This window comes from Euwallacea fornicatus, chromosome 28 (genome assembly GCF_040115645.1).
Source record: "Euwallacea fornicatus isolate EFF26 chromosome 28, ASM4011564v1, whole genome shotgun sequence".
Taxonomy (NCBI): Eukaryota; Metazoa; Arthropoda; class Insecta; order Coleoptera; family Curculionidae; genus Euwallacea; species Euwallacea fornicatus.
The window spans coordinates 1,470,329-1,485,440 of record NC_089568.1 but is presented as its reverse complement, the minus strand read 5'-3'; the positions used below and the strand labels follow the sequence as shown (position 1 = coordinate 1,485,440).

At 35.8% G+C, this 15,112-nt stretch overlaps 1 protein-coding gene across 6 annotated transcripts in view; it reads left to right on the top strand.

Moving 5' to 3' along the window:
• The window catches only part of ham (hamlet), a 67,539-nt gene extending 62,905 nt beyond the window's left edge, over positions 1-4,634 (top strand). For all 6 annotated transcript variants that reach the window (XM_066297449.1, XM_066297452.1, XM_066297450.1 and 3 more), the window contains 2 exons: positions 1,817-2,144; positions 2,211-4,634. In XM_066297449.1, coding sequence (XP_066153546.1) covers positions 1,817-2,144; positions 2,211-3,992 — 2,110 coding nt within the window. In that variant the 3' untranslated portion in view covers positions 3,993-4,634. The remainder of the gene's footprint in view (positions 1-1,816; positions 2,145-2,210) is intronic.
• Positions 4,635-15,112: the final 10,478 nt, after the last annotated feature.

Here is a 15,112-nt window from a genome sequence, read left to right as displayed (position 1 = left end):
TTAAATTGTGTGACCAATAATAATAATTGTTTTAAATTTATTTAAAGTTAATTGAGTGGAAAGATAATAGTTTGACAAAAATAGTTTGTTACTATTGGTGACTTTGCTAAAAAAATAGATTTCACCCTGATTACTGTAGTTGAACTGAAGATTATGAGGAAAAAAATTACTTGTTTGTGGCCTTGCTATGGACATAAGTGAGTTTGTTAGATAAATTTTTCTGTTCATGCTGTTATTCTTCCTAGAAACTTGGTTAGGATGAAGTGTGAGTCTAAAAAATTTCCACCTTCCTCTAGTCTTTTTTATTATAACGTAAGTTAGTAAGCTAAAGTAGGTAATAAAATATAAAATTTAATTCTGGAACGAGTTCCAAAAAGTTTATAAGCCCTGAGGACCGCAAACAGCATATTGCAAGAATTTTCTATTTTGAATTTCTTTTTTTGGAGAGAATAACATTGAGAGTCTCGCTTACCCTCCCTCATTTACGTTTTTGTAGTGTTTTTCATTGCATGTTTGATATACTGGGAGCATCTAAAACATCTATATAAAATTATATCATACATTTCTGAAGTCAAAACATGACGATTTAAGTTAAGTTACCTTAGTCCAAAAGTGGACGGTTTCCAAAATACAACACATCAAAGTTAAGGTTGAAGAAGGGAAGATATTAGTTACTTGGTTAACAATGCTATTATCTGAACAAAATATCGCATCAGAGAGTTTTTCGAAGCAAAAAATCAGAATTCATTTACATTTTTTATGCGCATTGCAGAGACGGTTATCAGCGATAGGTGAACTCTCTTTAAAGGTCAATAACTTTTTCATCACCCAGTACAAAATTTATTTATAATCAAATTTGTGTTTTCTTACATATTTTATAAAAAACCAGGTATCTCGATACACGTCCTTATAGTTATCCCTTTTTGAGATATTTGAAGTTTAAACTTCGCTGTATGGTAAATTTATAGTGGCTTACCCATAAAAAAAACCATTTCAAAACCGGGAGATCAGGGACCAACCAGAGACGAATTTGTGCTATATATGTGTTAATTCTCAAATTGTAGAAAATTTTCGATTATCCACATATCATATCTAATGAACATATTTATTCTTATTGCAATGTGCGAGTCAAAATCAATAATTTTTTTTTTACAAATAATTCAGAGCACAGGTTTCGATCAAACTTGACTTGTTGGCGCTCAGTATTACCTTACTATGAATGAGCCCCATGAGCTTTACAGTTTTTTTAACGCGGAAAATTAATTATGATATCCTAAATCATGTCAACTCTTATCAAAAGCTGGAAATCTTCCACACGAAAACCAACAACCATCGAAAACTCACCACACTCATAAATTGTGAAAAATTCTGAATAATAGATATAACCATGTTGAATTCGATGTCTTATCGTATCTGATCAAAAGTCCCTGTATTCTATATAAAAAAAAATCTCGCATTCACCTGAAATTTTGCTTTAGAAAATACATTGACATTGTACTGGATTTTACTCGAGAACGATATTCAGAAGAACCTTCATATAGAGCCTCGATATAGTTTAGAAAAGGAACTAATCGTGTGAACATCCCCAGATGGCACTGCGATTAATAAAAGGAGTACATGTCGCGTGTGAATCTCGTAAATAATTTATTAATTATGGTGCCTCCCAATGCACGATAATCCATCACCTACTTTAGTGGCCGCTTGCCCGAAACATTAAACCAAACTATCGATGTGCCTGGAAATATTATTCAGCACCCTTTTATTAATGCCCGTCCAAGGCAACCTCATCAGCATTCTAAAATGTAAAATTTTTCAGGTTAGACGAGCACCTAATCCTAAAGCACCATCACCGGAAAAACGAGTACCAGTGCGATCTTTGCCCTAAAGCCTACTCTTACAAGCCCTGTTTGATCCGACACAGAGCACAAGCCCATGGTGAAACCAAGAAGTATCACTGCGAGAACTGCCCTAAGGTTTTTACAGACCCCAGCAATCTCCAAAGACATATCAGAACCCATCACGTGGGAGCACGGTCGCACGCATGTGCAGAATGCGGAAAAACCTTCGCCACGTCATCTGGGTTAAAACAGCATACGCATATTCACTCGTCTGTCAAGCCTTTTCAATGCGAGGTTTGCTTTAAGGTGAGTAGAACTCATAACATGATGATTCTGTTAAGGTTCCTAATCTACGATTTTGATTTTATTTAGGCTTACACGCAATTTTCAAATTTGTGCAGACACAAACGCATGCACTCAGACTGTCGACTTCAAATCAAGTGCGCAAAGTGCGGTCAACCGTTCTCTACCGTTACGTCTCTGTCTAAACATAAACGTTTCTGTGACTCGACTGGACAACCGCCCTCTCTGACGTCACCCCCTCAACTTCCAATGGCCAGTAGCTATCCGTTCTACAGATCCCCTCTCCCATTCGCCCTTCCCCCGCAATTTCCGAACTACCAGATGCAAGGCATATTTCCCACCACTCCGAACCCTACGTTTATTAATCCCTTCTTCCTCCATCAATATCACAATGCCAGAGCTGAGGATGAGCATCAGATAAAAATTAATAGGAGGGTTGACGAAGATGAACCTGCACTGAAGAAGCGCAAAGTGGAAGAGAATAGCGAAGAACATATAAAAAGGTTCAAAGTTGAGGCTCCTGAAACTATAAGAGCTCAATATGAACATCAAACGAAGATTCACAGAGTGAAAGTGGAAGATAACGACTCTGCGGTGAAGAAATTTAAAGTGGAGGAGGGTTCTAGCATCCTCGCACAGCTACATAGAGTTAAAGCAGAAGAAGAGTCTTTTAGGAGAGTAAAAATGGAAGCTCCTGAGGCCATTGAGGCTTACAAGGAAAGGTTCACGCCTCCAAGATTGCCAAGTGTGACGGAAAAAATTAGTCCTCCGACAGCGGAGGAGGCGGATTTAACTCCATCCCCTGCAAGGCCTACAGCTTTCACTGCAACTAGGGATAAAGCAAGAGAAGAAGCTCCTAAAGATTTTACTATGTCTAGGCCAGGATCTGCGTCAAGCCAAGACGGGGAACAGCCCTTAGATCTCTCTGGGTGGCACTCTTCATGCCCTACCCCAACCACGAAACGAAAGGTAGAAGTTCTCCCTAGCCGAACCCCGACACCACCTACGACGTCCGCACTAATTGAAGTGGAGGAGCAAAAGAAACCCTCGCCTATAACACCTCCCATGGCATACCCTCGACCGACTTACCCAATGATGTTGGAAATGTACCGAGCGAATTTTCCAATGTTTCAACAGGGCAACGATCGATTACTCCCATTTGCACCACCAAGGTTTCCATTCCTCAACTCTTCTTTACATCAAAGGCTAGACCTTCTTCGGCCAGGCCTTCAAGGTTTCAATCCAGTCAAACCTTATCACGATGTTATCCATCATCCGAACCCAGGCAAAGTCAAAGATCGCTATGCTTGCAAGTTCTGCGGAAAGGTATTCCCGAGAAGTGCTAACTTGACTAGGCACCTGCGTACGCATACTGGGGAGCAGCCTTACAAGTGTAGGTACTGCGAACGGAGTTTTAGCATCTCAAGTAATCTGCAAAGACATGTAAGAAATATTCACAATAAGGAAAAACCGTTCAAGTGCCCTTTATGTGAAAGATGCTTTGGGCAGCAAACTAATTTGGATAGACATCTGAAAAAGCATGAAACAGATGATGGGAATGGGGTGGTTGCAGTGGCGGATTCTCCGGGGAGTAGTAACGAAAACGAACGTGAAGAGGCGTACATTAGGTTGGATGAGATAAGAAACTTTGTCGGAAAAGTCACCACTAATGGGCAAGATTATTTTAACCCCACGAGACTCTACACACCTCCTTTCCAGAGCGATATTGATGTTGTGGGGAAAGATGAAGAAGAATCTGAGGTCTACTCCACAGAGTCGGCAGAGGATTTTTCTAAGAAGGAAGCTTCAGGTGGGGAGGCTCTAAATAATAATGAGCAGCCTAGTAGATAATTTGAATAGCAGCGTCCGAAATGCAACTGAGGTAGCACTAAGCATATTATAGGAGCCATCTGTGTTAATATTTAATGTACGTAGTTTTGGTTGATTTTAATTAATTTATGGTACATATCTTAGGTATAAGGTTTTTAAATGATTATAAAATTTTTTAAAGTTCCTACACCTTCGACTTCTTCGTCAGCTTAGAGACGTTTTTAGCACTATTGTTAACAAATAAAAATTGTCATCGCACTTGTATAAAATCACTTTAAAATAGATTTAAGACATTTAAGCAGTATATTTGAAGCAAGAAATGGTTTGTGTAAATAATTTAGGATTTTTCAGATTTTTTTTTATTCATTTGACCTGTTAATATGTAATTGTAATTTTTGATGATTGTTTTATGCTATTATATCAAAAGGAGTTTATAAGAAATTTGTGAAATTAAGCCAAAGGATTTTTATTTTGAATATTTTAGGTTTATAAATAAAATGTATTTTTATTATTATTATAATTTTAAAAGTACTTAATAAGTATGATACACGTATTATAATGTACTTAATGGGACTTTCAAATGCATATTAAACAGTTTCAACACTCATGTAATATTAGATATGCCACTGATTGTAAAACTATCCGAAAAATAAACTTTATTACAACGACAGAAATAGAGATTTTTTGCAATTTGTAACATTTTCAGCAATTAGAAGGTTTTGCAATTGAAAGTTAAATAATTTCGTGGCTCTCAAAGATTCGTGAAAACTGATATTTTAGACGTACCTTATTTTGGAAGCTTTGTTCTTCAAATCATGGTCATTCGAGTTCCTTTATCGATCTTTAGAAGAGAAAGATATCATTTTGGGTTTCGGAAGTGCAATTTGTTTTTAAGAAAAAAAAAGATGAAAAGAAAAAGACAGGGGTGGAACCGATTTTTGTGAACTTTTTTCTAAAACTAGCAACGTTATATTATTAATAGTTTTGTTAGGGCAACAAGAATCAACAAAACAAGTAGTTACAGTATTGCAGGTTTCAGTAGCTATTGCTTCAGAACTTTTCACAACGAGGATGGAATTTGACTCTGAACAACCAGATCCTCGTAAATTTATCTCGATTCACATATTCAAAGTAGTTAGATCTTTGTTCGGACTCATGTCAAGGACTGTTCTACCCCTCCGGTTACTTTTCCTCTTTAGTATTGCCTGCATACGACTTTTCACCGTATTTGGTTAACCCTAATTAAAGATCAAACCTCATAAACCACCAACACACCATTCATACCGAAAAATCGTGCACCTCATACCTCCACTAATTAGCAAGAAAAGTCGAGATTAAGAAAAGGTATAGACAAATCTACGGTTGTAGATATAGCTCGTGTACATCGCGTGCCCAAGTAAGTCGTTTGACCTACATTTTGACCTTTCACCGTGTTGATACCAAGACCACTCCCCCGAACACTCTTTGTGAGGTCCGGGACCGAGGCCTCGAGAGAACATTAAGCGAAGATTAATGTCTAGCATAGATTTATGTTGAAACGATTAAGACAAAGCCATCTCTCATGTAGTTTGACTTCAAGTTGGTGTCCATTATTGGAGCCTGTAAAAGGTACTAATTCATAGTTAAATTATATATTTTTGTATCAGTAACTTATCGCATAAAATTAAATTAAATTGAAAATCGTAAGTAAAATTCAAGATATAAATTTGGTGTTATCTTGACTGAATGGTGAAAGTAAAATTCTTTCACTCAATATTTTATAAGTTTGGTAGATCCAGATCGGGTGGTCGTACGGGTCATTAGGTAAATGAAAGCTTACTGAGAGGCTCTTTAGTTGGGTAAAATGAAAATCTTTGATCGAAGGTCTTTTATTGCACCTATAAATAGTTGATTAACGTTTCTGCGTTCCCTGTGTCTTTTACGCGCATATTTTTTGATGGTGTGCTGGATATTCTTAGGTGCTATAAATATTGTGATCTAGATTCTCAGACTGAAATGCTATACATTACGGATAATGCATGCATACGAACCTAGATATCGTGTAATTTAAAACGGGTATGATGAAATAAACGCGAGCGCTAGAATGATCGTACCGTAGCGTAGTACCCCGATAGACGGGGACGTTTTCCTTGAAGTCTGATTGTCCAGTAGCCAGCACGCGGTGGGTGGAGTACTTTCACCGAGTAGTACCCGTCCGCCTGTGCGTCACCAAGGCCACGCTATTGCACTGCGAAGGTACCTATTATTGCAGGCTGACGCCTATAATTTGCGACTCGTTCTAATGGCTCATGTTAACACCCTGAATGCATATATCTGTTCTTCCAGGCATCTAGCTCGTTAAATGCACATCGACGTTAAGTTCAATCGACTTCTGGTTTAACCGCCTCGACGATCCATATTTTCCTCAAACTAGAAAAAAATGAAACGAGCCTTTTCATTGTGAGGCTCGAACAGGCTCAAGAGCAAAATAATTGGTGATTGCCACAAAGATGCCGCTCTGATAGCACATGACACTAACGGGGACCATTTTGTGCTAAATAAGACGTTTATACGAATGTAAAAAGAGCGTTTCTATAGTGCATAGTAATTCTTCAGCGACTTGCGGCTGGCTTTAAGCATCCCGGTAGGAACATACGTCTGTGGTGTTGTTTAGACTAACAATTGTGTTGTAACTTAGTTTGAGAGATTTTTTGCCTATGAGGATTTGCATTTAAGCGGCGAGATAAGCTGATGGCAATTCGTAAATTACGACTTTTTAAGACTTTCTGGAAAGGTAAATTTCCACTTTGCTAGTCAAACTTAAAATTTGCCTTTTTACATCACAGATTTTCCGAACCCATGATAGTGAACTTTAACTCTTTGGACATATTATAATCGTTATGGCCCTCTCATCCCACCTTTCGCAACTTAAACATTCATTTGGTAACAGCAATTACATATATTGCACTTTGACCCACTTACATACATATATAGTAATACGAAAACTCCCATCTAAACAGTGTGAAGGTCTCAATCACTGTTTCTAATTGGCCTGACCCCGCCCGAAATACTTACTGCACGTTGCTAACCACTCAAAGATGATTTATTTTAAATAAATTTATCTCCACTGGGGTCCAAGGTCTACTTTTTTCAAGTTTCGAAGGTTCGGGGCCATGTAAACGGTTGGATATCCATCTATATCCTCTATTATGTTGATTGGACTGTCACGCATTTTTTATTTTGCCTCTGGTACTACCGTCATAATTCCATGTTGGAAGCAGACATGAAACAGTGGAAAACTGCTTTCGAATTCTTAAAAGAGGCGTCAAGACAATGAGAAAAAAGTGCATTTTTTTTCATTTCTTCATCCACATAACTCGTATGCAAGTCAGTACTTAACCGATGCGTTTCCCAAACGTGGTGATTGATTGACGCACAAGTCCGACGAAGATTGGTTATCGAGGGATTTTGGAGGCAATTATGTCTGAAATATCGACTTGCTTTTACAATGCAAACTGTGCCAAATTGAAGACAGGATTTCTGAATATAAAGTGAATAATCGTCTTGCATACATGGAATTTGACTGGGGGAACAACCAAAATAAGACAAGTGTAGCGGTTGACACAATCGACGCTGTTTTTCAGGTTTTGTTTGGTGCACAATGAAAATGCTGTTCAGGATAAGCTAAATGGTCAGTAGTGTTCTCGTCTCAACAGCGTAGAAAAATGCAATTGAGATATCAATTTAGAAGTGGAGCTCGTCAGTCGATCGCCATTTCGTAAATTAAAAAAAACGTAACAAAAATTTCATTCAAAAGTTATTAGTATATTCCTTTATGCGTGTTTGCGACTGTTGACATCCTGGAAACATCAACAGTCGATGGGAGAAGTAACCCAATATTTTGAAACTCGTTTCCCATATTTGCGGGATTGTCCTTCAGTGTCTGGGGCCAGCTTTCTCTGAAATTTAAACATTCAACATTGTAAAGTAGAAATGAGGTCTCGTCATAGATGTTTTGACTATAGTGCAATTAAATCACCATCGAAAATTAGTCAAGTGATTTTAAGGACGAAACTATCGCCACGAAGTGGTCCAGCGCACCTTATTTGATAGGATGAACTTCAAGATGCTGAATGGTTGTGTATTCATCAAAACTTATTTTCTAGGTAAATCTAGTTTAAATTTTGAAAAACGCTGTAACGGAAATTAATGGAAAAAGTTGAATATTTTCAGTTGCCTGTTAGGAATGATTAATTTAATACTGCAGCATCAAGGCAGCTAAAAAAGATAAACAGTATTGTACTATATACTGGATGGCTAATTGAAAACGAACCAGACCAGCTTACGCTGGGGGAATTTTTTCTCCGTAAAGGCTGAAACACGTCAATTTTATTTTCGAGGTAAATAACTTTAATACAGACAAAAAGGCGGGATAAAAAAAGAGTTTTTTTACAAAAAAAAATTAAAATCTTAGCTAGTCTTATCAAAATTATTGAAATGCGTTTTGGCAAGTTCAAGTATGAATAATTTTCAAACGACATGATAAAACTTAAATAAAAATTATTGCAGTGAATTCAGGGAAGCAAGGCCTTTCAAGTGAAATAAAATGGGCCAAATGAGGTCCTATAATCCCTATGAACATTTAAGAGGACACAATTTGGAAGTGAATTTTATCGCAAAAGTTGTCCTTCTTGAAAATAAAATTCCCGTGTTTCAGCATTAATGGAAAAAAATTTTCGTGGGCGCAAACTTAGCTGTTTCGTTTTCAATGAGCAACCCTGTATTTTATCGATTCCATCGAGAGTTTGTTATTGGAAATAGACAAAATTTTAAAACTCCAGTTTCTTCTATAAATTTTCAAAATATGCATTCTCAAAAAAAAGAACATCGAAAATTGCAGAAACGTTAACTTCTCTTTCCAATGATTCACCCTGTACATTATTGCATATTTAAAAAGCTTGGAAAAATTATTTTTCACAACTTGAAATTAGTTTGTCATATTCGGATAAACGGGGATGGATAAATTCGAATGCAAAGTTCGCAGTTTGAGAATGGGAATAGAGGCCAGAATAGCATAGACGTCCACGTCCACATTTCCTTGCTCGCTCTAAAAAAAAAACTAACTTTGCACGAAAAGTTCTCAATTTCGTTAAAGAGCCTTTTTTTCAAGCTGTCTAAATACGTAATACAGGTTGGTCTATTAAAAACGGTGAAGTTTCGTTGCAGCAAACAAACCTTGAACTGTGGCCGTATTGTCACGAATCAGCTACTAAACTTTTGCGTTAAACAGGAAAAAACTAATCGATAGAAGATTATTAATTATAACAAAGCAAGTCATCTCTGTACCCGGAAGCAGCGTCTATACTATTGAATAAACTAAGACGTAATTTCTAACAAAAGCAATGTTTCCATGCTATTGTTACTTCAATTTAAAAATATTAAACAATAATTAAACTTTCTTCCAAAGTGTTTCATAAATAAACCCACTCGGAAGAATTACCATGATCCCAAGGTGTGAAATACATATCATACAATTATGTGGCGCTTTTTTCAATATCAGCTACCATGACATGTGCAACATTATCCGATCTAGCAGACACACAGAATGTATATTTATAGGAGAAGAAAAATGTAACATGTTATTATTTCAGAGGCGGAAAGCTGTTTCTTGCACTGTAATTAACTTATGTAAAGGTGACTTTAATTTGCTGAGACAAAATCAGCAAAAACCCGATTCCACTGGTGAACAGTGGCCGGGATTTTGCATATATGATAATAATTTGCCGTAACATTGGCAAATAGAGCGATTAAATTATGAGTAAATGCAAGGTGAACCAAAAAATCGCTGCTTGGTTTCCTTAAATGATTTATTGCATATCAAACGACAAAAACCGCAAAATAATGGGGAAACGTCGCTGTGGCAGAAAGGTGACAAGTTTTATCAACGATTTCCTCACCGAATTGATCTACAAATAATCAAACTGATGATGACCAATGTAAGATTTGGGTTATTTTCGTGACAATCGATTATTGTTATTTAATCGAGTAACTAAATAAGCGTGATAATACTACAAAAAAGAGAATTTAGAGAGATTGTGTTGGATGATTAGCCGCAAAAATTTGAAAGGCACATAGCTCAGATGCCGTGATTACGTATGCGTAAACCTATACTAAGTTGTGGGAAGGATTGTGTGCGGATTAATATTACGGAGCTCCTAAATATCTCTTGTAGTGAGTTTACAATGCAGCGTGATGCATATTCATATTAGTCACCCTAACAGCTTATCTAATTACGAGATTAGATACGGAGAGGCATTGCACGTTAGCGAGTATCAAATTGGTATTAAATTGAATAGAGATTTTTTGTAGACCTACATAGGTATAAGCCAATGTGGACGAGCCGTGAATCTGTCCAAAGTTATCCAATGAGATTGCCAATAGATTGGGTATTCCTTAGTGTCGTGCTGATGTTTTAGGTGGCGATTCCTCGGGCCAATTGATGAAGGAAAGTTTCTATAAGCAGTCTGCACCAGCCCACATTTTCAGCTGCAGGTCGTTGAAATGTTTCTATTCAAATCGTTACTTAAATTTCTCAGAAAGTACTTCAGACATTCCTTTAAATTTTGGTGCATCTTAATGAGTCATAAAACCTCGTACTGAAAGCAAATTAGTTATATTACTCGACCAATGGCGTCCCTGCTCACACGTCTCTCGATATTATTTACCAAGAAAAAGGGCACGCGGGATAACTTTTTCCGATTAGGTTGGTCCATTCTGCGTTGAAAAGGTCTCTTACAAAAACTATAAAATATGTGATCGGCAGAAGATATATCCCATATGGGATACTTTTAAAATTGAATTTATCAGAAAATCTTCGCAATCGCAACCCTAAAATATCAGCCTGGCGTCAAGAAACACACTGTATATTATAGGCTCAAAAAAATGGATACAAAAAACATAATAAAATGAACGACAAATAAATATGCATGACAAAAGTAAAAATTTCCATATCTACTTCAAGACTCAAGATTTACTGCTGGCTGCCTAATTGTAACTAGACGCTATTTAGAAAGGTCGGTAAGGCACGAAAAGGTAAAACTAAATTATTAATTAGGGAATTTAGAGCATGATGGGTTAGGCAATGGTTAAAGGCTTTCAAGAAAGGGTGTAATTAAAATAGATGACGACAGATATTTTTTTATATGTGCTTCAACTCAGTATGTCTTTCAGAGGTCTTAATAGTGCACCAATTCTGGTTACGAAACTGTTTGTCAATTCTAGTCACTTTTTTAGAGAGTGAAGGTGAGCGCTCGGTACAGAAAAAAAGCACTTCATTTTGCTTGCTGTGTAAATCATACGCTAAGAAATGCGACCGGAGTGCCTTGCAATGATTCTCAGTGTTATAACAAAAACTTTCATATTGTTTATTGATATCCGATTCAGAAATGCAGAAAATTGATTTATTAAAATTAAAATTCACATGACCATAACTGTCCTTTGGAGGCTAAAGGTATGCCAATTGCATTCTAATGAATATTTTACCTTCGATTTCCGTATAGATCACATGGTAATCTGAGTAAAATTGTATCAAAATACATTATAGGCGATCAAGTGAAATGTTTTTCATTGTGTGAGGAACATTTTTTTGTTCACTACAAAGTCACTTTTTCGTGACTGAAATTTTGTGTTAAACTCCCCCGAAGCATTTCGGATTTTTAGTTTTTTCCACCACATCGCATCACTGTACAGAACTTGTCATGCTTAAGGAGGAAGAGCACTAAGACTCATTTGTAAGAAGGTCTAACTGTCTAACTCCTTCCTGAAGAAGATTTGAAATTTTTCCTCATTTCTGACGTTTCAATAATTACTATTTACAATTCTGATATCTGAATTAATCAATCGAATCGAGATTGCTAAGTTTAATATGATTTAAGTAAATGTAATATGCTTATATATGCCTATTTCAGTCAAGTCATTAATCAGTTAATGGGACAACAACCAGCCTTTCTAAGGTGCATTATTTTAATCCCAATTGTAAAAATCAGTAGTTTCCTTAGAGTCATGCTTTATGTTAAAGTCTGCACTATTATCGACATTGTAAAGACAAACGAGACAAACCTACGATTGAGTTATACTTCAAGAAATGGTTAATAATATGACCAGGATCAAAATAGAAATCTTTTTTTGCTCAGCAATCTAGAAAAATGATCATGGAATAAGAGGAACCCGCATTGCTAACGCATGCAGAATCATTCATTAGTGGTCTTCATACTACATGCATTTGACAAATGACACGAACGCTTAACTCACATGACTGCCCATTGCACCTGTCCAATCCTGCATACGATACTTGAGGTCTGTATCTGTCACTTATAAAGGTTTTAGTTTTTGACATAGCAGGTTTCAGTCTCTAATAGAAGTGTAAACTTATTCATATGTAATGATGCGATAAGCGCTACATAAACGTGATAGGTATGATTATAAAAGTAACTCTGTATGTTATAGTATGCGTTACGCTCTGTATAAACTCAGCTGGATACTAAGGTGAAATGTTTTAAGTTTAAAGTAGATATACGGCGATTGTAAAAAGTATTGAAAAATATTTATAACTTTCATAAACTTAATATTTTTTAAAAATGCTTAAACACGCATAATTTTATTTTAAAAAGGTTTTTAATGCATCATTTTCGATGTTTAAGTTTTTTACCGCTCTCCAGCCATCCCGAATAATTTTATTTTCTTTTATTATTATTTTTTTTTTTCAAATGAAAAAGTTGCACATCGAAAATAATGCATTAAAGCATTTTTAAAAATGTAATTAAACGTGTTTAACGTTTTTAAAATATCGGGTTTATGAGCGTTTTAAAAGTGTTGCAATACTTTTTACAAGTGCTGTATTTATAATTTCATTAGTTTTTCAGTTTTTGCGATACAGCCGACGCTGAAGTGTTGTGACTAACACGTATATTAATGACCAATTAATAGTCTCGACTGGCTATTAAATCATCAAGTGAGTAGTAGCTTCGTAGCATTTCTTCTCGATTAGATGAATCTGAGGAATAATGCTGTATCATTCTTGATATATTTTTCTATAAGTAATAATTTTACGTAACAATTTGCTTTCAATTTCGAAACACTAAGACACAATCGTATACAGTTCTTTTATATTTGAATTGAATTTTAAATTTAAGAAATGTTAATTTGCAAAATAGCCATTTTGAACAATAGTGGTTTGTAGAATGACAGCATGCCGGGTCTAAAAGTCCATTAGTCCAAGAAGTTATATAGCATGAGGTCTATAGTCAAAACTTCAATTTTCACCTCTCATAGGCTAACTGTCGTTGGTCATTCGTCACTCGTCAACAAGAGGACATTACTGAATGAAGGTTACTAAATAGAAGGTCACTTTACTAATACTTAAGATTTTCAGTCCGTCTTTAAATGGAGCTAAGAGCCTCTGAGCGTCTGTTAATCAAACAGATCCTTTCAAATTCCCACTCTCTTTCTAAAATAGTCAATAAACTTTAATTTAGTGATCATAATTACTGACCTACGGACACCTACGGATAGAATAAACATCTGCCACTGAGTTCAAATTGGTAAAGCATCCCCACAAATGATATTTCTATCTTCAGATTTTTTACCATTTCACGTTATTTTCTTTATTATGTCATAATAACTATTTATCTTTCGGTCACACACCTTGACCATGTCTCCTTTAAGCTCTTTGAGGCACAACCTAAATTTTTTCTGACTGTTAGAGTCACCTGTCTAGTTTAACATGAGGATAGTCCCAGAATTACTCAACCTAACAGTTAAAGAAAAAACATTTTGGAAAATATTACATTATTTCTCAATATGGTCTTTTTTGAGATTGACCAACTTTTCCCAGCGATGTCTTCTATGCTGTGTTTATAGTAAGAAATTTCGAAGGTTTCAAACTAGACGTTAACCTCGGACTCTACCTTTGCAATATTGGCAAATCTCTGCCCACCGAGTCATTTTTTGAAAATATGAGATAACTATAGCAGGCGTAATTAATTTTGTTTATTAAATGATTTGCAAAAAAGAAGTAGAGATTCAGATCAATAGCAGAAGCTGTGCGCATTAGATCTGTGTTGAAAAATTCACAAAATACCGAAAAAGTTTTGTAAAAAATAACCAAAAACAAATTAATTTTATTTACGCTGTAACTTGTAAACAAACGAAAATCGGATAACAACATTTGAGTTTTTTTACATTTATTTTTCATGTACATCATGCTCCTGAAGTTTGGCACGATCCTCCCGACTCTCCCTGTATACATCTGATTCAGGTAGCAGACCGTCCATTTTATACAAATCTCATTGGCGACGGAACGATAGACCAAGATATCGATGGGTACAATGGCAATATTGACATTGAACTGCGACCACAAGAAAAATCTTAAATCCTGATTAAGCAACAAAGAACAAACAGTTTTTTTTCTCTGAGATACATTTCATTTAATCTAACTGCGTGTTTTTCTTAGAATATTATTTTTGTTAATAAAAATCATTAAAAAATTAGTTTCGTTCATGTATTCAATGTTTTGGTAATAAATGATTTTTGACAAACAGGTAGGTTGTTTTTCTTACATAATTCAGAAGGATTTTATTCTTAGTTGGATTTCTATTGCATGATGAGGTCCAATTTAACTCCGCTTTGATGTCGCATGGACCAAGACCTTTTGAATGAAAGTGTCGAATCACCTATCGATGACGCATTTTTTCCTTGTTTACAAAATCTCTGAAAACGTTCACTAAAAACCGTTTCAAAACACACAAAAATCAACGTAAAAACCTCAAACTTTAGATATAACCTGTTTACGAATAGGTCTTTGTCATATTGGCAATTTTTTAACAAAAAAATCACCATTCATGTGTCAGATCGAGTGCTTCTGGAACTATTTTCGTAGTCTTAGGATTCATTTCTGACCGTCGGGACGTTTTATTTGAAGGAAATAATCTCCTCTTTAATATAGTCAACAATACGATCAGTTCTCTTCTAACTCCTCTCCTTTCACTGAAGAAGACAATCCTGCCGTTTACAAAACCTACGCTTTATCCAAACGCATTATTCCATGATGTAACGTAGATAACAATATCTTAACAGTCCTTAAAACGTTAAATTTGAGCACAATT